The 23,087-nt window shown below is 42.6% G+C and overlaps 1 protein-coding gene across 2 annotated transcripts in view; it reads right to left on the bottom strand.

Moving 5' to 3' along the window:
- Positions 1-391: 391 nt before the first annotated feature.
- STK39 (serine/threonine kinase 39) overlaps positions 392-23,087 on the bottom strand; it is a 146,574-nt gene continuing 123,878 nt past the window's right edge. For both annotated transcript variants that reach the window (XM_048483595.1, XM_048483596.1), the window contains exons 15-18: positions 17,156-17,208; positions 14,921-14,989; positions 10,064-10,128; positions 392-1,966 (exon numbers count right to left, since the gene is read on the bottom strand). In XM_048483595.1, the coding sequence (XP_048339552.1) occupies positions 1,892-1,966; positions 10,064-10,128; positions 14,921-14,989; positions 17,156-17,208 (262 nt within the window). In that variant the 3' untranslated portion in view covers positions 392-1,891. The remainder of the gene's footprint in view (positions 1,967-10,063; positions 10,129-14,920; positions 14,990-17,155; positions 17,209-23,087) is intronic.

The following is a 23,087-nucleotide window of genomic DNA, read 5'->3' as shown; positions in this document are numbered from 1 at the left end:
TTAAAAGGTTCCACAAAATGTTAGGAGCTTCCAAGCCAAGCATCTTCCTACAGTGGATGCAGCTGTTTCCAGTTTAAAGCTCCCTGAAGACACAATGGTGATAACTCCTGGTCTTTTTCTTTTAATGTGGTAGAGGAGTGCCAAAATAGGGTCTCTGCTTTAGAAAAGAGATACTTGGGGGAAGAAGGAAAGGGGTACTATTATTATTATTATTTTATTTATTAAACTTATAACTACTACTACTAGAAAATACATTAGTAGGCATCATGTCAGGGAAGGCTGCTCTAGGTTAGCAGCTAATCCAGTAGTGTTTGCTTCCCCAGGCAAAATTGTTAAATGTGCTATTAAGGCTTCTAATTCCATAAAATCATCATCGGAAGAAACTCAAACAGTTTGTGCAATACACTTTATTTTCCTTTTTACCTCTGCAGTCAGTCTTTGAGTAATCATTGTGTAAACAATAGAATGGAATGAAATTACACTGAGTTGTATGCAAATGGCTCTAGAACACCCCAAACATTGATGACACGGCATTTATAAATAACTCTTAAATAACATCTGCCCTTCTCTTTCCATTCCCATATGTCAGAGAGAGCGGCCGTTTGTCTAAGTTCAGCGCGGAAGTGGCTTAACATGGCAAGATCCAAGAAATCCACTCCCTGAAAAAAATATGCTTCAAATGAGAGAATCGGGTCTAACGATTTACTAGCTCCAAAATATCTATGCCACAGGTTAAGCAAATCAGTACTTCTGTCAGAAGTAATCTGTAACCACTTTTTTTTTCTTTTTACCCTTAAGTAATTGCACGAAGCCCCTTCTTATTTGCACTTTACCATGGTGTTCTGCAGAATTTCAAGTAAAGCGTAGATTCTCTTCAAGTTTTTATTGTTATAACACAAAAATCCCTAAACTTTTAGAGAGAAGCCAAATCAGAGATGGGCAAAGTAAAGGCATTTCTTTTCTTTTTTAGCTTAATGGCAACTGTTTATAAGAAGTTTTCGGTTTGTAGACTTCCCCCCAACAGAGAAGAATGCAGGCCATATTTTGTCTCAAGTCTCTGCTACAATAAACCCTCGTACTCGAGAGATCTTGACATGGTATGTGTAGAATTGAGATGAGCTCAGATTCACAAAGCTTCAGGCACAGTCTTAGATCAGTTAATATCCACAAGGCACCTCCCACACCCTCGACAACCAGATGATGGATTTAAAAAAAAAGAGACACACAAACCAAAATGAAACCAAAACTAAATGCCTACATCAGTTTGAAAACTAGGAGAGAGCAATGAATGTGTCGAAGATGAACCTGAAACTCTCTTGCAAAATAAAAAATAGGTTGCCTGCAAGTAGCACATAATAAATGAAACAAAAAAAAATCAATTTCTTAATAGCTAGGTTGCATAATGCATAAATATAAGGACAGAAAAATAAAATTCACAGTTGGGTGTTTTTTTTCCTTAGAATTCAAGTTTGGCTAAATAAATCCTAGCATTTGTAAATTATGTTCATTTCTACATACAACAGAAGAGAGTCAGTATTATCCCTCAAAATAGTTGTTATTGATTTTTTTTTCCTTTTTAATTAAAGAAGAAAAAAGCTCTGAATAGAAAATTCCTTTTGTAACCAATGGATACAGCCACCTGAGTGCATTTCCAATTCGTGCTTTCACTTCAGGGAAATCCGAACTTGATTGCTAGAGAGAGAGAGACATTTAGTAGCTTTTGGAATGGTAGCGGGAGCAGTGTAGCAGTGGGCTTGTCGCTTGTTCCAACTTGGTGAATTGCCATAGAATGAAGCAGAAGTCGGAGTGTGGTGCTCGGATTTTTCCTTCGCAAATGAAAGCTGGCCTCTTTGCAATCTTGCCGTTTTTGCTGGGGGTCAGGTGGTTGGCATCAGCTGACACTTAACTGAGCAAAGCCAATCAGTTTTATCTCATCAGGGATCTCAGTACTGTCGCAGCCAGAAGCCTGGAAAGGCATGGGGGGTGGGGGGGGAGAGAAGGGGAACCAGCAAGAATTATTATGTGTAAGTAGACCTCCTTCATAGTCACTATGCGCCTCACAATGCAGATTTGGGAACTAAATCTCAGGTTACATCCCATCAATGTTTTCAGTCACTTGATTCACCTCCTTATTGCAGCTATTCCCCCCCCCCCCCCGGCTTGGAGTTCCCTTTTGCCATCTGTGGGACCCACTTTTTCATTCTGCTTCCCCCCTCATTGGGAGGGTTTTAATTGGGTTTTATTGGGTGACGCCATCTTTGTTAATTTATCGCTGTGTTTTAATTCTAATTTATTGGGGTTTGTTTGTATGGGTTGTAAGATGAAATTATGTTGTGCACCGCCCAGAGCCCTCCGGGGGTTTGGCGGTATATAAAACCAATCAATCAATCAATCAATCAATCAATCAATCAATCAATCAATCAATCAATCAATCAATCAATCAATGCCAGTCCCATGATTTCCAGCACAGCTTTTCTGGTGATCCAAGGGGACCCCTCCTCCCCTTTTCATCAGTGGAAAAGCTGGTTGGATCCAACCCACTGTTTTATTCTTGAAAGACTGATGGAACTCCCAGGGCAGAAGAAACAGAAAGCATGTTGGTTGGATTTATCCCTAGGAAAAAATCAAGAAGAGCAGTGCAACGCCTACAGGGCCATGATTCTCTCCCCCCCCCCCCCCAAAGACCACATTAAACTCACATTTAAAAAATGTGAATTCCTACCAGTATGAGGTTTATCATTGTTTACCAGGTAAGAATACTACAGGACAAGGAACAGGGCTGTAAATAACACTTTACTTGTTTGTGATTTATGCCGTGCTTTCTGCAACAGGCTAACACACGGTGCCCCCCCCCCCCCATTTAAAACGACAACCAATTGTTCGATCAATGGGTAAAGAGCAGACCTACTGAGACACAGAAGCTGGCCATAGCGATTAACCCTCTGAAAGCACAACAAGAGCAGCCACTGGGATTATTCTTTTTACAAGTGTGGTCTCTAGCCACATTAAGTACAGATTGGCTACTAATGTAATCTATTTGGGAAAGGAGCTCTAGTGGGCAGGGGCTGCTCAATCCATCATCTATTCTAGGCTCATTTCAACTGGGTTTCAGAAAAAAATTGCTTTAGACAACCTGACCAATGACGTTTGTCAGGAATGTGGCAGAGGGAGTATGTCTGTTAGTTCTGCTGGACTTTGGTTGGACAGCACTCAATACTACCGACATGGGTTCTGGGAACAATATACTCCCATTCCTATCTAGCTCGTTATTTCCAGAAAATGGAGAGAGTGAAATGTTGTTTGGCACGATGGCTATAACATCATAGCGCTGAATAAGGTTCTTTACCGCATCCTGTTTCATGGCTGCATAAATCTGCATGTCATCAAGAGATCTGAATATCATTGACATACAGATGACATACAACTCTTTCCTTTCCATCTGAATCAGGTGGGGCTACTGATGTTAGTTGCTAGATAAGGGCCATAGTTCAATTATGTAGGGTTGGTTAGTGCTAGTATTGCTTGTCAAACTGAGAGACAGGCTACTCGGATGGACCTGTACAACCCGCCTAACCCGAGAAAGGTTTGCAGCTTGATATGTGAAACTGGATTCAGATCTACAGTCGGAAGACCCAATTTTGTCTGTACTGTTAAACGACAGGTGACAGCATTCCTCAAGGAGTATCATCTAGTCATAATGACCTATAGTCTTGCCCTCAATAGCTAAGATTACTATAATGCACTCTACATGGGGCTGCCCTTGAAGACAGTTCATTAATTTCAATTGGCTCAGAATGCAAATACCGAGACTTCTAGTTGGGATGAACTTCAGGGTATCAGTGCTGGTTAGCATATAGTAGCAGTAGGGCTACTTGCTAAAATAGGTTTCAACCAGTGTTTCATGACAATTAAATGGGAAGAAATTATACTAAGATATTTTATTTACATTTCAAAAGGGTTGAAACTTTAATAATACAAGATACCTTCTCCACTGGGGCCTGCCCTAAGCTATTTCTTACTGAATATACTGATGTTAATGTAGATGACCTTCATTAACTGTGAAGTGTGCATTTATTTTATCAGGAAACAACTTTCAATCAATATTGCTAATTAAATCAACAGCTTGAAGACATACAACTCTCTTTCCCTCTTTAGGGCAGGTTAACATCCTGAAAAATAAGCTACAGATGTCCAGCAGTTTAAACAGAGACTGATGTGTTTGTCAAGAACAGACATTTAAAACTTCAATTACCTATTCTCTGTGTGGGTCGATTATCCCAGCAGCGTTAATATACTAATTGTCCTGGGAATGTGTGCCCTTTTAAGCCTTTCTTAAGCAGACTACTTTTACTTCAAGCAGAAAGAAAAATCTTTAAGTTATTTCCCACTTTACAAGCAATTTTGAGAGACAGCAATGGTTAAAGTGCTGGGAGAAATGGTTTCAAATGCCCGCTCTGTCATGAAATGGGTCAGCCATTCTCCAGTCTACCTTACAGGGGTGTTGTGAGGATAAATGGAAGAAGAACAATGTACACCCCCTGACCTTGGAGGAAGGAACGAGATATAAATGTACAAAACAGGCTTGGATTATTCCCAAGATATCTGTGTTCCCACTAGATGCTTTTTAAAAAGGTTCTGCTGCCAGTGAAACAAAACTCCATTTTACAGCTCATGCAGCACACTGCAAAACTTGTGTCTGTGTGTACATTTTCTGCTGAAAAGGACACATACTGTGTTACTTCCACACAGTTTGATAACTTTTCATAGGTTGGAACTAGAAAACCCCCCATAAAGGAACAGTTTTATTAGTAGAACATTGTAAAGGTCCACATCCAGTGAAGCCCATACAAGATAGTGCCTTTTACATATAAATGATAATAGTAATTGTCATGAAAGATGCTATCGCTACAGTAAAGGGATATACAGTCACATATGACTGTGAAAAGCATCTTTGCCTTTTGATCTCCTGGAGGGAGGACAGGAAACTATGCAGAGGTGCTAGGATGAAACTTCAAAGGTTTTGGAAACCTCATGGCGAGCGGGAAAAGTTATCTTGGAGAATAAGGGAACAAAGCCTAGGCTATCATGGGCTAAGCTAAGAGAAGCACCTCTTGACTGGAGGTCCCAAGAGATCCACAAGAAGCATTCAGCTGGTCAATTTCTCTAAATGCATTTATGTTTTATTTCTTTGTTTTGAACTTTTACAATAAATCTTCAAGAAATCAGCTGGTCTGGAGTTTAATAGGAGGGAAAAGAACCCGAGATTGAGGTGAGATAAGAGTGGCTCTCCCAAGCTTAATCTCAGCCTCAGTCATCATAGTAATTTACATATTTCTGCAGAAGTCTTGCAATAAAAGTGCAGGGAGGAGCCATCTATCAGAGGTTTAAGACCTCTCATTGCTATTTAGTGGCCCACCAACTACTCATCAAGAATGTGGGTAGCGTTTGCGAGACTCCAATTAATGTTTTATTATCGGGGAAGTACATTTTCCCCTGAAGCCTTGCAGAAAGTAAACAACCATTTAGAAGTTACACCCTTTTCAGTCCGCTGCCTCTGTTTTGCCCTCACTGCCTTAAAAAACTGGGTTGGGTCCCATGCACTGCCAGCAAAATGCATTTGCAACTTGGCATTCCACAAACTCTTGTATGAATTCCTGCTTTCAAACTTTGCACAGTCTTTCGTCAAACTGCTTGCGCAATGCCATGGACCAGTTTTGATACAGGCAGCTTTTCTTACCTCTATGTTGCTTGGCTAAGTGAAAACCAGAAGAGCCCTTCTGGAAAGCCAGCACAGGGTCCCACGCATTACACGGGTGCAAATAGTACAATTTTTGCAAAAGCATCCTATCAATGTGAAATCATAAAGAGAGGACGCCAGGGAGTTCTTTGGTTCAGAGTATACAGAACATCAGCTAGCGATAAAGGGACAATTTGTGTTTGCGCTTTCTAAAGTTTACTGCTGGAAAGATCTGGCTCGGACTACCCCATCACAACCTGTTTCACCAGCAGAGGATACTCTCTGCAATTGTATTGGAAAACATGCAATTGCTACTATAGCTGATTTAGTAATCAAGAACTCGTGCTTATTTCAAGTGATGTGAGTGCACTCCATCGGAAATTGTTTCTGCAGCACACCAAATATTTATGCTGAAATGCTACCTGGTCACAAAGGGAAACTGATGTGTTGGTGGTTTGGGCCACTCTAGAGTCACTTCCCATTGTGTTGACCAACTGCCCATTTATCTTCTGTGATTCTTGCTTCCTTTCCACCCCAAATAGATCACAATAACTCGGCTCTACAGGGCAGCTTCATTAGAACACTGCTGGGGTCCATTTCAAATGAATGCACATGGTGAGGCTGTACTGTCCAAGAGCTATACAACCGTTTTCGACCAGTTTTGCTTCTTATAAAATGTACCATTCAAAAGGTATTGCCACGGCAGGGATCCTCACCCATTCAGCATTCAAAGGAAGCAAAGACAGGGAGCACCAATCGAATTCTCAGGTTTTGTTGAAAGAAAAAGAAAACCCCATTACTATTTCCACCCCTCTTTCAAAAGGTAGTGGAGCATTCCGGCCTCTACCTTCATCAGAGCCAAGGGCTCTGCTATTTCCTTGTATGTACTAAGTTCTCACACGGAGGACAACGCCACGATGAAGTCAATTCACTAGAAATGCGTCTGAACAATGTATTTCAGGCGCAAGAGTTGGCATCAATGCGCTCAACACACGCTGAAAGGGTATATCCAACGTCACAATGAATCGCAATGAAAGTCACAAAGAAATTCCAGAGGTAACATCATGTTGTAATATTGTTTCGTAAGACTGCAAACTTCGATCAACAACTTATAGTGCAGTGTTAAGCAAAGTAAGCTCTTTATAAACCCACCGAGGATGATGGACTTAGAAGGGAGAAATTCTGCCTATGACTGCACTGCAAATGAACTAGGAAATTTGTTTCATGAGTTCCCAAGGGGGTATGCATGTCACGTGTGAGCAATACAAACCAAGGTTTTATCAGAAAAGTTATGAATTAAGGACAAAACATTTATATTTTGAAGACAATTTGGCTCTGGTACATTGCTGAAAAGGACGGGAAAAAGAAGAGAAGAATGGTTTGGAGTTATACCCCGCTTCTCTCAACCATACGGAGTCGCAAACTAGCTTACAAACTCCTTTCCCTTCCTCTCCCCACAACAGACATCTTGTGAGGTAGGCGGGACTGAGAGAGTTCTGAGAGAACTGTGACTAGCCCAAGATAACCTTCTGTTCATATGAAATGCCAGACTGCTTGAACTGGCATTTGCATTATACTTCCTACAATATCACAATTAGCAAGTTCTGGAAGTTATCCATGGTTATTTAAACTGATCCATCTGTCAAAAGAGAGGTTATTGACTCAACACTATCTGGCTGACAACACAAATGTTGTATTTCTCAACTAATAGCTGGAAGGGTCTCAGAGCTGCTCCCTGTGATGTGGGTGACTCTCTGGATCAAAGTAGATGCTGTGTTTAAACACGTGATCATAATAGGCACGTCTAGCAGGACATCTACTGCGAGTTCTCTGTAAGATCTCTATTTTGAAGCACCCACAGGAACCAGATTTGGATCAGGACTAGCATGTGGGCAGGAGGAGATTCAGTCTTCCTCCTTTAAAATTTTCCCAACCCAAACAGACCAGTCACCTATGGGATATTACTTGCTCTGTGGGACCATATATGCAAGTGTTCAGTGCATGTACAGCCCCCTGTGATGTCCCTGTGACCTTTCAGGTTGGGAAAATGGCATTGGGAAACTGAAATTTCTCTTCCCCTCCAGTTCTGGTCCAAACTAGATCCCTGCAGAAATTCAGAGCTGAGGTCCAACAAGGAACTTGCATCTGCTGTCTGTCTGCAAGTCCCAGTGAGCGTATTTTGTATGATACCTAGGGCCTTTCCCCACTTACCTTCTGCTGCGCGCTACTTGGGCCAAGTAGCGCGGGGTCCCGGGGCACTCCCCACTACAGGGGCGGCGACAACACAGCCGCCCTGATGCTGCCGCTGTCACGCCCCCTCAGCGCACATCATTCCTGGTGCTGGAGAAAAAGGCGCCTTTTGACAACCCCGCACAGAGTGCGAGGTCGTGGGGAAGCCAGGGCGCACGCCAGAAATGACGCGCGCAGTGAGTAGCGCACAGCGCCGGTGGTAGAGGGAAAAGTGGGGAAAGGCCCCTAGTTTGTGCCTTATTTTGATTTGAAAGGTAGTAATTAGCTGAGCACCCAGTTCGCTGGGGGTAAACTGTAGACAACTGGGGAAGGCTATGGCAAACCACCTGGTAAACATAGTGGGTCGAGTAAACATTGTGATGCAATGTCATCCCATAGGTAGTAATTAGCTGAGCAGGTTGATAGTAGTTATGGGAATATCTAAGGCTTTGACTCTCAGGTCATAAACTATGAGCTTCTGTCTTATGCTCATAAACATGGTTAGAATGACAAGTTATCATTAAGTGTTCTTTGTTCATATTTATACAGATATTATCTCATATTTCTCTCAGAGGGAGTATGCCTCTTTATATCAGTTGGAGGGTGGGGGGCGCATGGGCAGGAAGATGCTGTTACAACTGTCCTGCTCATGGCAAAGACGTAGGGGGGAAAATGGCACCCAGGACAAAATGGCCCCTCCCCTGCCCCCCACTTACCTTAGTTCAGCCGGCTGAAAAAGTAGCCTGGCTGGGCCGCCACCAAGCCCAGCCCCACCAAACTGCTCCAGGCCGCGGAGTCTGGCTTGTGGGGTGGGGCAGGGGCGCCCAGTAGCGGCCTCTGCCGGGCCTGGCCCAGCATGGCCGGCTCGGCAGCACTTTCTGCTGGGCCTGGTGACACAGGGCGAGGGTAATGGGGCAATTTTCTGCCCCTCACGTGACCCCAATGGTGCGTGCCCAGGACGTGGTGCCCACCCCATCCCGTGGCAGTACACGACTGGCTGATGGGCCTTGTAGAGACAGCTGGTTGGCTATTGTGTAAACAAAACGCTGGACTCGTTTTGGTCTGATCCAGCAGAGCTCTTCTACATTCAGATTGCTAGACAAATTTCTTTCAAGATGGGAAATAGGCAGAAGATGCGGATTATAACCTGACAGAGAAGTATATGACTGAAGCGAATGCTTTTCAAAGGTGGGAAAGCAAGGGAAAAGCACATGCATGGAAAGAAACTAACATCCACCCATCCCTAAGAACGATTTCTTCAGAACAAGCTTTCAAGCACACAGTGTTCATTTTGTGGCAGCCATTTTATTGCAGTGCCCACTATGCTGTGCCAGATTTCCAAAGTGCCCGCAGCATCAAACATTTTGGTGACCTATTCCACATCAACCCAACCCAATTAAATACAGATTGTGACAATTCACATGCTCAGCTGAAAATCCCCCCAAGAACTCTTATCATGTGTTAGCCAGGTTCCGCACTGAAGAGGGGGAAACACATTCTGTGTGATCCGCAGAAACCAACACAATGCCGGGTAAAGATGGCATGTAACGTACAGCAGGAGGTGAAGCATTAAGGCGCTCCGGCCTTCACGCAATATGCAGTACTTTCTGCTGCTCCTAGACATAGCTGTTTACACAGAAGGATGGGCCTAGAGGCCATCTTTCCCCCACGTATACGCTTCAGTTTTTGCTCTTTCTAGAAAACAAGCTATTGTAGACAAATTGGCTTAAATAGTCCCAATGTGAAAACCTTGCCTATGGCCATTCAATAAAATTGAGGCATCAGCAATCAACAGCAGCTGTTAAGTTTGTGGATACAGAATACATGCCAGACACTACAAGTGTGCCGCACTCTGTTTTGCAGATTACACTTTTCAGCAAGCAATTCTTTTTAAAAAACAAAAACAAAACACCAGCCATTAAAACAGGGGTTCCTGCTTTTCTGTTTCAGATTGTGCAGTGTAATAATACGTTGGAAAGGTGAATGCTCAACACAGAAAGGTGCCTAATAAAACATCAGAAGAAAGCCTGGCTCAGAAGACTGGTAATTACAATCTATTTACTAATATTATTTTGTTGCCCACGTTGCTTTACTTACCAGCTTAAAGGTTAACGTTTTCAAGGCCTTGGGGTCATCTACTATTTTTTGTAAATTAGCAGCAACTGTGGAAAACCAAGCAGAAACAGAAATGCAATATACAGAAAAACAACATGATATAAACAATCACCAAAGGCCTTTATTCATGAGGAACAGAATAATGCATATCTCTGGAACGTATTTGTAAAGATGACACCCCAAAGAACTATTCAACCATACTTCAGTGGAAAAGGGCTATTAGAAGTAGCCAGCTTTATTTTCTTGAGTCCTTTGAAAGGTTTTTCCTCCATGGGGAAACACAAGAGAAAAACAGATCAACTTTCAACATAATCTTGCTTTCCGTTCCAGATTTTTCCACAGGCATTTCTCTGTGGAATCTGTGCACAGCATGGAGATCTTTGCATTAACTCTACACCTGTACCCACTTCTAAAAAGATTACAATAATTTAAAAGCAATTTCAGCTCTGGATATTCCGCCTGTGATTACATACTTGATCTGACTTGGCAACTCTAGAAGAGTTGCCATTAAAAATATATAACCAAGGCCCCTTCTGCACATGCAGAACAATGCACTTTCGATCCACTTTCAATGCACTTTGAAGCTGGATTTTACTGTGCAGAATAGCACAATCCACTTTCAAACAATCGTGAAAGTGGATTGAATGTGCATTATTCTGCATGCACGGAAGGGGCCCAAGGCATACAATTTAGGAAAACTAAGCATATAGCATAGCGCCGAAGACTTTCATGGCTGGAATCACTAGGATGTGTTGTGGGTTTTCCAGGTTGTATGACCTCTGAAGATGCCAGCCACAGATGCAGGCAAAACATCAGGACAAAATACTACTGAAGCACGGCCATACAACCTGGAAAACCCACAACACCATATAGCATAGTGTTGATAAGTACTGGAACTTATGAAAAACAAATATTGACAGAGGGACAAAATAAGTGACCTTCTCTATTAAGAGGAAGGTGAAAAGACTGTAATAGTGACAGTTCTGGGAGACCCGGGTTCAAATCCCCACTATACCACAGAAGTGCACTGGATAACCTTGGCCCAGTCACTTCCACACATGTCTAATCCACCTCATGGGTTATAGTTGTGAGGATAAAATTGAGAGTGCATTTAAATCCTATCTGCTATTAACTGAGAATTGAATGACCCCTCAGAAGGAGAAAAGACATCGAAGTTGAACCTTCAACTCAATAACTGTGTTTTGAGAGACAGAGGTGAGGAAGATGGGGGAATAAATAAGTAAAGAGAAAAACAATGGAAGTAAAAAGTAAAAGACAAGCCTTCCAAAGCTTTAGGACCTTCTCTTGTGCATAAACTATGCAAATTTGGGCATGACTGTATGCGGGCATTTAGAATTCCCCTTTCTTTAATATAAAGCAAAACCAGCATCTTGTATGTGTTTCAGGGAGAAAAGCAAAGCAAATCCTGAAATAAGGCACCCTGGGATTCTTCAAAAGAAAAGCTTTTTTAAAAAGAAGGAAATGTCCTTGAGCAAGTTCATTCTTAGGGGCCCAGGCGACATCATCGAGTGGTCTTTTAGCATTACCAAGAAATTATGTTTCAGTGTGCTGCTTTGGTTAACCTTTCATGCTTTTCAAAGTACATCTTCACCTGTGCTTCTCCCTACTAATTACTACCCCTTCCTTATTCCCAGGGCCCCTTCCTCAGACCTGCAGAATTCCATGTGACTTTCTAAATCCAATTCTTCACAATTGTTTGCAAGTGGATTTGGCAATTCCGCACAGCTGCAAAGTGGATTGAAAGTGCATTATTCTGCATGTGTGGAAGGAGCCCCAGTCTTACCAAAATTCCATTCTGTAAAAGATTTCAGTGGCTCTCCTGTTCATCAAGGGATAATATCTTGGAGATCCATTTTCAACTCCCCACGTATGCATGAAAGCTTGCTGGATGACCTCGGGCCAGCCTAACCTACCTCACACGGTTGTTGTGAGAATAAAATGGAGGAGAGCAGAATGATGTAAGCCAGTTTGGGTCCCCACTGGGGAGAAAGGTTGGGTATAAATGAAGTAAATAAATATATATGTAACAATTCCACATTTGGGATTTAAGGCCAGCTGGACAACTCCACTGGCAAGAAGCAATATTGGGGCACTCTCAATTATGTCTTCTAATATCATACTGTATTCACTAATATTTCCACATATATTACAATTTCAGCACATAGATAAATGTGGGGTTGAAAATCCATCATGCACTAAATGCAGTGTAAGATCAACATCCGTACAAAGAAATATCAAGTGTACCCTGATAATGGCACACGCACAGGGCTTCTGTTCCTTCCTATTTTTTGAATTTAATCTGAAGAGGAATCACATCGAGGCAGGGAGTTGTCCCTAACTTAAGAAGGCAGCTGCATATGATGATAATGTTATAATTATTCATAGTGTCATCAGCTTGTATTCTGCTTTACAGAGAACCCTACCAAAAAAAATTAGGTCATTAACCTTGATAAAATTACAATCTAAAATCTCATTGTGGTGAGAAAGAGATGCAGATACAAGGGCAGGAAGTAATGAATGCGAGGAAACGCTAGCTACAAATGCTTTTCATGCTTGCAGTTTTATTTGCTGGGGAAAGCGTGGCAAGCGAGACAATCGGTGCAGAACTTCTCCTTCTCCAACTCCCCCCCCCCACAAAAAAAAAACCTACCCAGTTTTCATCTACGTCCAATTAGACTTGTGTTATTCAGGAGGTGAGACGCATTACTGATTAGCATCACACAGGTAAGTGCAGGAACACATTAGTTTTAAACAGCACTCCACCCACACAACAGTGTTTGCTGAAGAACACTGGAAACTTGACCCACAACACAGGTGGTTGATTTAAGCATCAAGCAGAGTGCCTGGGGAAAATATCCCCCCCCCCCCCACATCATACCTCCTCCACCTGCCTGCTCCAAGATTTATTTTGAAAAAATGCTACAGTGATATCTCACAAGGCTTTCACAGAACTCAAGAGTTTTGTTTTCACTTGTTAAAAACAGGCTGGAATTCCTGCACGCTTCAGCTGGAAAGTGGAATGTAATTTATCAGCTGCTTTCAATCAGGTAGGGAGGGAGGGAGGGAGGGAGCTAATGGAATCAGTTCCTCTCTGCAAACAAGGTTAACTGAACTAATCTCTAAAGCTCTCCCTGTGTGCAACACCTATGGCGAGGAGGAGAGGGAAAGAAGTGTCAATAAATCAAGACCGGCACACAGTAAGAGTGTGGCCTGATTTTATTCAGCACATTCCATGCAGGCACACCCAAAATCTGATTTGGCTTTGAGTGCTCTGGTCACCAGGTCAACCTGGAGCTCTGAAGATATGTGGTTCAAACAATTTTAATTTTATTATCTGTTTAAAAACATGGAACCTGCTTGCATTTTAGCCAGAGATAGACTAATGGCTCCCAAATCGTTAAAGACAATTAATTGGGTTGCAAGGGTATCACTACTGCTGTGGGCCTAAATATACATTACCAAGATGCTATGTCATGTCCAGTTTTGCCTTGAGGACATTGAATCAGATGTGTGTTACAAGTTCACTACTGAAAACTCAGTTTGGGTCAAGACCACAGCATACAGGAAGAGAGGCCTATGACTTCCCCTACACCATTTTCCACACCTAAAATGCCTGGGCAGAACACTATTTGCCCACTTGGGGAAACCTCTGTGTACTCCAGGAACTCCACAATGGGGCTAATAGCCCTGTCCGCCAGGCATTTCAAGTTGGGGAAATAGCTTAGGCCTCTCTTTTCATTTGCCACCATCCTGATCTGAATTGCATCGCTATGCCACCGCCTGGGAACTGAGGTCCAAAGAGGACGTAAGGGAAACAGAATGTATAGTTCAGTACTGGGATGCACCCATGGATAAAAAGATTTGATTTGCACACAGACTCCCATAGAGTAAGGTGTGGGCACACCACATGATGCTACAAGGAGGACCAGAGGTAACATTTCTTGCCCTGACTGGTTTTTCCTCAGACAACATCACATAAGCAAATTCTCATCAGCTGTGTGACACACCATTCCGAAGCCTTGCTTTGGCATTTCCTCAGGTATGAGCAAGAGAAGAATGTTGCAGCTAACTCATGGCACCCCATTCATGGCACGTGCCAGGAAAGAGACAAGCAGAGGTGGTTTGCTATTGTCTTCCTCCACATAGCAACCCCTGTCTACCTTGGTGGTCTTCCATCCAAGTACTCATTGTGGCTAACCCAGTATAGCTTTCAGTTCTGATGAACTCAGGCTAGGTGCAGCTATTTGGCCTGGTTTTGTGAGGTAAAGAAAGAAAAAAAAATCAGGGACCGAGAAGCAGCAGGGAGCAGTATTGCGGGTGCTGGTAAGTGAGGAACGCACTATTACACCAGCTTGAAATCTTTTGAGGAAGGGGACATGACATCAAAATATCCCCTAAACGCACCACGCTTTCTGCAGACTATGAACGGAGGGGTGAATTTTGACTCGGAACTGAACAAAAGGCTCAAAGAATAGTTTGAGAAGCACAGCTGTAGATAATGAATACCACAGACACAAAAGGATCTCAAAACGAAAGAATCCGCAGTTATCATAAACACTGAATGGCAGGCAGAGATGCTCTTTTTTCCGCCTCACTGAAAGTATTGGGGGTAGGCTGCGGTAAAGAGTTTCAAGTATGCCCAATTTCTTTTAGAATGAGCTCCCGGTTCTCTTGTGAATGGAGGGAAGCAAAGGAAGACTTGCTAACAAGCACCTTTTTTTGAAGGGAAACTAAAGAGAGGAGATGTGAGTGGGCCCTTATCCATTTAACGCATTGAGTTGTAGCAACAGCATAATTCCAAAATGAAACGTAATTTACCTATAACTACATCGTGGCCATCAACCAGCCCTGCAGAGAACAGCTCTTGAGATACGCCATCTGCTGTATCTGTGCAAAAACGTGAAATGAATATATATGTATCAGTCATGAGAAAACTGGAGGGAAAAAAACTAAGATCTATAAAACCATAGCTATTTATTAAAGAGAATGTATCTACCTATAAACTCTCATCACCACAACGTGCTGCAGTCAACAGACTCTTGACTTAGAGATGGCACATGTTTTTACCCCTGTGGATAACTTTAATTTTCAAACCCGGGAGAACTTGAAAGATTAATATTATAATTCTTCACGAATCCTATGAAGCTCATTTTACTTGGCCACCAGAATGTCTCATCGTCTTAGGCATTCTTATTGCAGAGCATGCGCTCATAAAAGAAGGCCTGCAAAATAAATAGGGAAGGCTTGCCACAAATTCTTCTCTCTTTCCTCACTTTTTATGGCCTCTTAAATTCAAAAGAAACATTTAGGCCCGTGCACATGAATACCTGGGGAAACAAACAAAAAACCCCTGAAACTGATTCTGCAAGAATATCGCACTGGATTCGTAATGAAAGGAGCAGTGTCTATTTAAGAAAGATCTGTAGGCCGTGGAACACTTACAAAGCTAGGGTATTTCAAGCAATCTCATCTGGAAGGAACGTATTTCTGTATAATTTTGTCTATGCCCTTTATTATTGTGACCACAGTATGGCGAAACCTGCCCCCATATAAGTCTTCAGGCAGCAACCTCCTTGAGCAGGGGTCTGCAAACTATGGCTCTCCAGATATTCATGGACTACTATTCCCATCAGTCGTGCCACTTAGCCATGCTGGCAGGGGCTTATGGGAATTGTAGTCCAGGAACATCTAGAGAGCCATAGTTTGCAGACCCCTGTCCTAGAGAACAGGCAAGTGTAAAGAACTGTGTGTAAAGCTGGATTTTTGAACGCTTCTCTCTCTTTCTGGCCACAGAAGCTCTGAAAAAACTCTGCTGGTTAAAAGCAGGTCTAGCCTTGTTGGCTGTTAGAATTTCTGCAAAGATGGCTTCAAGAAGGAAGGTCTCATCATGATGTGAAGTTGGAAACACTAGAATTCATCATTCGTTATAGCTTACAACTCTCAAGGGAAGTTTCTCACTATGAACTCTTGTTCTTGAGGCAAGAAAGCGGGTATGTTTCTCTTTCTTAGGGAGAGTCACTCCCTCCAGTCAGATGATGGGCGCACTTGCTAGTCAACAATCCTATAGGAATCTGTTGGTTCTATCAAACTAGACAAAGCAAAAATATCGCATGCCTGATGGTACAAGAGGAACAGTGATGGGATTTTGTGCTTATCTTCCCCACCTCTGTGGGTTTAGTCCAACACATAGTGAGGCCAAAGCTGTTGGGACATATTACTGCCAGCTTCTTGCATCCGCCTAAGTTCTCCCAGTTATGCTGGGAAAAGGCCAACCTCTTCCCTGATGTTTCATGGTGCCACTAGGACACAGGTGTCAAACTCAGCACTCCAGATGTTATGGACTACAGTTCCCATCATCCCCTACTAGCATCATGCTGGCAGGGGATGATGGGAACTGTAGTCCATAACATCTGGAGGGCTGCAAGTTTGACACCTATGAACTAGGGGAGACCTTTCATGCTTTGTTCAGTGCTCACAATGCTCCTCATGAACAAAAGGCTTTGAGTCATGTGGACTCGAAGCCAGCCACAACTGAAGTAAGGTTTCAAGGTTTCAAAGAGCTGAAACGGCACACACACTTCCTAAAACTGGAACTATCCAACTGTGTCCTAGTGGAGTCACTTATTAGGTCCACAGCCCCCCCCCCCTTTTTTTTAACATGTTTGATATTCTGCCTGCAGTTACAGTTTCTACACAACGATCACTTACTGGAATGCGACAGTAACTCATAGGGTCTACAACACTTAGATCAGCTTTCAGCAGGATCGCTTTGGACTCCGTATTTCACTAGACGAAGACCAAATGAAACTGACAAACTGCCCTCTCTATGTAAACAGCAATCCCCCTCCCCCCCCATGGACAGAACACTTCATAACTGTGTCACGAAAAATTTACACACTTGGCGCTCTTTGTTTTGGCTAAGTAGTGTAATATAAAACATTTGGTCAGTATAAGCAATTTCATAGTGTTAATTTATATTAAGCTATAAACAGAAATCAATTTCCAAAATACCACTTGGAGCCATAAAAGCATAATTTCAATTAAATGTCTTACCTCTGCCTGGAGTAAACTCGAATCGTATGTCATTAAGTTCCTTTCTGGAATTCCTAGAGGGAGGGGGGAAAGGGGGAGCCATGGTAAACATTAAAATGCAACAGTGTGATGCGTGCACACCTAAAATTCATCCATACTTCAAAATATTTTACAGCTTTATATTCTTGTCTTTGCCCCCAAATGAATTACAAGTGCGCATGGGGAACGCCCTGGACAAGTCTGCAACTGTACACTTCTGTTGTTACAAGGGACGACAACATCTAACTTTTAAAAATGCATATGATTCATGTCTCACTCTCAAAGGTAACTCCATAGCTTTTCTCTGAAGGCAAGAGAGCTCTCGAAAGTTGCAGGCATTAATGCTTCCCAGCTTCGGTCATTTGACAGAATTTTATACTTCTGACCGTCTATCTCACTTCAGTGGCTTGAGCATTTAAAAACTTTAAAACATTTAAAACTTTAAAACATTTAAAACTTTATACATACAAAGCTTGTCCTTTATCACTGAGCAATGGGATACCTTTAGGGTTGCTAGGTAACTTGGCAAATGGTGGGGGAGGGGGGTGAATGGGGTCTTACTAGCTGCAAACTGAGGCCTTGGCGCTGTTGACGTTACTTCTGGGAGTGATGTCATCATGTTGCCAATGATGTGGGAGACGCTCTGGTATATGGACAAAACTCTGTGGTAAAGACAGCTTCTTCCATAGAGTTTTTGGCCAAATACCATTGTTTCCCATGTGATGACATCACTTTCAGAAGTGACATCAACAAACTGACAGCATGGAGGCTGAGGCCTCAATTTGCGGCTGGTAAGATTCTCACTGGCCAAATGAGCAGTGGCAGGGGAAGGGGGCCCAAAGTGGAGGATCCTTCATCCACTATGGGAGTGACCTTACACACCCTCCACACTATAGGATGATCCATGAAATTACTAACAACAGAAAAGCCATGACAGGTTGTTAGATCAATAGGCAAATTAGCATAGCATCCTTTTTCACACAGTGGCCAACCAGTTGCCCACAGGAGACCTACAAGGAGGGCATGTTACAAATTATTACCACCACCCCCTTTTAAAAAATTGATCCTGGTGCTGTGCACCAGTGTTATGAAGTCCTTCCCCAAACTAGGGAATGAAATATTCTTCTGCTTCTACTACTTGGAGTCATAAATATTTCTTATCAGTATTAAACAAATATTAAAATTGGACCAGCAGCTCCAAACCTAATCTATTTGTTCTCTATTAGACATATGTCTGTATGTGTGTGTGAGGGGGGGAGAGGCTTGCTATTCCCTGCCAACATTTCTTTCAGTACTTCAGAGTGTGATGGAAGAGAGGTGCAGCTTGTATTGTATTGTATTATTCGATTTGTATACCGCCCTCCCCCGAAGGGCTCAGGGCAGTGAACAACAACAGTATAATACCAAACATCAGTAATCATAACATCAAGCAAAAAAAAAATCAATAAACATAGCTTCAATAAACATAGGACCCCACCCCCTGCAGGTGTTTCCAATGGGGTGGGTGGGGAAGGACTCTCACTCCTTCCTGTGGGCAGCTGTGAGTAAGTTTCTCCAGGAGGGCAAAGACTTGCTCCCCCCAGGATCTCAATTTTAGGTCTTCCATTTAGATGGGGCATATTCAGAAAGTGAGATGAATTCTCACTCTAAGATTAAAGACTTCCTGTACGCAGCTCACAAAACAGTGAAGTGTTCAAAAGAGTAACAAGGAGTGGGATTTGAGAGGTGTCAGTCTGACATTACATCCAAGCCCTGCCTCTGCCACTCAAAAGGCAGGTCATTACATCAGTAAGGCCATAAGGTGGCATCTTCATGCTTATTTTACTTCCCCTTGACCCCAAATCTAGGCAATGTAAAGCCAGTCACCATCTCAAGAAACAGAGTGTGGTGCTTTGCTGCAAATTCAAATCAAGGACAATCCTTCTTTGCCTTAAAATCGCACAAAACTATCCCCATCAGGCCACAGGGGCTAAAGCCTATCCTTAACGCTGCTCTTTCAGCATTGGTATTCAAAAATCCTCTAAACATGGAAGTTTCATTATGGCTAATAACTATTGATAAGCTTTTGAGATTGTACAATCTGCTTTCAAAACAAACTAAATTGGTGCTCATTATTACGTCTTGTAATACAACGAATTCCACATTAAATTAAGCTACAAACAACTCTTCTGTGGTGATTTCCTCACTGGCGATTAATCCTGGGATAGTCACCTGAAATATCCAGGTTCCCTCGAGATCTCCTCACAGCCAAACCGTGGAACACAGATCAGTCCCATTTCTGGCACTCCCCACCCCTTTATCACGGGATTTTCCTGGACCTGCTTGTATATGCACCTTTTTGAAAGAAAAAACTCCAATGGGAGATAGTAGGAGATGGGGACTACACATTTGAGGGTCCATAACTTTGGCCCCCATGAACCAAACTTCACCAAACGTGGGTGGTATTATCAGGAGAGTCTCCTATTGATACCATCCAGGTTTTGTGAAGTTTGGTCCAGGGGGCCCAAAGCTATGGACTCCCAAGGGGGTTGCCCCCATCCCCATTGTTTCCAATGGGAACTAATAGGAGATGGGGGCTACACATAACTTTCCATAACTTTGGTCCCCATGAACCAAATTTCACCAAACCTGGGTGGTATCATCAGGAGAGTCTCCTAAAGATACTCTGAAATGTTGGTGCTGCTGACTTAACATTTGCACCTGTGACAGCAGGCACCCCCCCACCACCAAGGGGCAGGGCTAGATGTCTTCACTAGAAACATGGTGCAGTGAGGATGTTGGAACCTGGATGAAAAGGTGCCAATTCTTTTGAAACTTGGTTGTATCTAGATTAAATTTTCAGTGGGAATTCGGCCTGTGTCTTAACTGAATGAACAGGGAGGGAGAGCAGTGGGATCCCCCAACCGTACCTGGCAGGAGAAAAATAAAATAACAAAATGGCAGTGCAACCATGACCATTCTCCCTCTCCACACTTCCCTCTTTGAGTGAAGTATTTCAGTTCCTTAACAAAACTTGAAGACATGTTATATTCATCAGATATTCATCCTTAATTTTAAGAAATGCATTGAAATAGATCTGCTGAAACCAATTAATGTACCCATATTTGAGAAGTAAGCCCTGTTTGCTTTCAAAAACATCTATTTTGGAATAGGCCAAAGTCACATTTCTTGGAAAAAATTAGAAATACTAGGATTAGCCGGCCCACCTCAAAATCTTTACTCTGCCTCTTTCTTAAGGGGAATTCATTTAAAGTAGATAAAGTAACACTTGCTTGTAGCAAGGCAATTCAGTGACAACAAAATGTGCCTCTTCCCTCACTAGCCTCTGGTGGTCCAGTCTGTATTCCAAGGAAAATGTATTGTTCCAAGGCACATCGTTGGCCCTTTTCTATCAAATTCCATCAGCTATTTCACCAGTTCTGTTCTGTTCAAAGTTCAATTTTTGCATGCACAACGAAGCATGTTTTTTTAAGACCACACAGATTTTTCCTTCAACCATAAATAACCTCTTTAAAATCTGACAACAGTCTACTCGTCCACTTTAGTCTTGGTTGACACTCTGCTGTCAACAGAGGCAGCAAAGAGAAGACAACCATTTCATTTTTGGAAACAGCAAGTGGGCAAAGCCCAAATATGAACATAACTGCGCCAACACACTTTTTGCCCAGTGAATAGCTCAATCTACTTGAAAAGCTAACAGCAGTGAAATGTGTTTTGCGGCCCATTATTCTTCTGTTTCTCAGCACAGAAATGGTAAGCAGGCTCATATTTCAGTTTATCAGGCCATGAAGACTTGATGTGGGGAAAAACTAAATCTACCATCCAGGCACACTCAGCCATGACTTAAAACCATTATTACTTGCTAAACACATATTAAGAAAATGTCACTTTTACAAAAAAAACAGGATCATGCAAGAGCAACAAAAAATGGACTGGCAAAGGCATCAGATATAAACTTTTACACAGTGAGCTGAAACGAAAGAGAGATTGGCTGCTAAATTCTACCTCTGTAAGAGGTTCACGTGAAAGTGAAGACTGACTTGGTGAAATGAAGGAACAGCTGCCATACAAAGGCAGTTCAGATAACTTTCAGGAGGCAGTCATGTTATAAAAGTTTCTCAGACAGCCAGGATTAAAGAGGTCTGAAGGAAGAAAGGTGGGATGTGGAAGTTCCATAGCCTGTGGGTGCTGAATAAGCCCAATACATATACAGAGGAAGAAAAAAAGGGGGGGGGGAGGTGTTGCAGGAGAGCCACCTATATCAGGAATGGCAGGGACAAGTACTAGAAGAGCACAGTCAGAAATATATTTCATCCCTCCACATTGAAGTGAGATGGAAATGGTGATTCGGACAGAAGGCAGTGGAATAGACTGAGACTGAATAGTTGCTGACTGGGACTTGAGAAGAACTCCCTGCAGAAATGCAGCTCAAACTGGATGGAACTGAGGGAAGCAACTGAAGATAGGGATGGTACCACAGTTAAATGAAACCTTACATACACGGTCCATGTATCGTTACCACGCCTCTATTTTAAGACTTATTCCCATTACAGGCAGTGCACGGAAATGTATCCCATTAAGACAGGAGTCAATGGAAGAAGCTCTCTGAATTACCTAACAAGCACTGTGTACAGGAAAGAGTTAGATCTGACAAGGTCTCCCGTGTGGCGCCTGTGGGTGTCATGGTGGCTGCCAAGCCTTTTCTGGCCTTGCCAGATGTTTTTAGGAAGTGGATGAGACCAGTTAAGGCTTTTGACTAGCATGGCTTCTGATTACTGAAAATTTGATTGGATTTCTTTAAACGTTGTTTTGGCAGCAACTGCCACCCCAGCACAAGAATCTGTACTATGCTGGGTGAAGTTAAGCTATAACAATAATTTTGTGGCTGGTTCCACTTCCTGTGGCAGCCATTTTGTTGCTGCATGCACCATTCTGCTTCAGAATTCCTAATATGTCCGCAGGCTTTAAAAGGTTGGGCACCCCTGGTTTAGACAGCTACATGTTGAAGGCTGAGGTGGGGAGGTTGCATAATAAGATGCAGGGAGTGAAACAGAAGGATCCGTTGAATAGGAGTGTGAATTAAATAACTGTGTAGATTTCAGATCTTTAGTTAATTACTACTTGTCTGGGTAACTGAGGTTTTGGAGTATGCTGTAAGGGTTACTGGGTCTAGTGCATAACTTTGCAGCAGAGTCCTAGGTTTACAAATAATAAGCCTGCCTGAGAGAGGGATTTTCTGCCGATACATACCATTTGAACCATAAATCCCATATCTCCTGTTTAAGTTATCTCAGTTGTATGTTTCGTTCTGACAAAACTTTGAAAAGCAAACAATGCTGTTCCTGTCAGTTTAACTTTACTACATTGCCCCTTAATTATCTGTCCAGGTTTGGACGGCTTTATATCCAGGCCCACATTATATCACCTAAAACCTTTGAAAATTAGCACTGCGAATCCCCATGTATGTGGGAAATTGTGACGGGAGAAACCCTGTAAGGTAGTATCTAGTTCCAGGAAATCCATAGGTATACCGGTGCTATGGATTTCCAGTGAGCCAGCTTAGAATTAGAATTTCTAACCAGATTAGAATTTCATTTGATTCCCCACACCTCCACCTGAGTGGCAGAGGCTTATCTGGTGAACCGGATGTGTCTCTGCACTCCTACATTCCTGCTGGGTGACCTTGGGCTAGTCACAGCTTTTCAGAACTCTCTCAGCCCCACCTACCTCACAAGGTGTCGTGGGGAGAGGAAGGGAAAGAAGCTTGTAAGCCACCTTGAGTCTCCTTACAGGAGAGAAAGGTGGGATATAAATCCAAACTCCTTCTCCTCCTCCTCCTAAAAAAAATTACATTACATACTCATCGTGTTTCAGACATTTAGAAGATGATCTCAAGTAAAACAGTGTGCAAAAG

This window comes from Sphaerodactylus townsendi, linkage group LG02 (assembly GCF_021028975.2).
Source record: "Sphaerodactylus townsendi isolate TG3544 linkage group LG02, MPM_Stown_v2.3, whole genome shotgun sequence".
Lineage (NCBI taxonomy): Eukaryota > Metazoa > Chordata > Lepidosauria > Squamata > Sphaerodactylidae > Sphaerodactylus > Sphaerodactylus townsendi.
The sequence above is the reverse complement of the archived record's forward strand: the minus strand, read 5'-3'. Positions and strand labels throughout refer to the sequence as shown.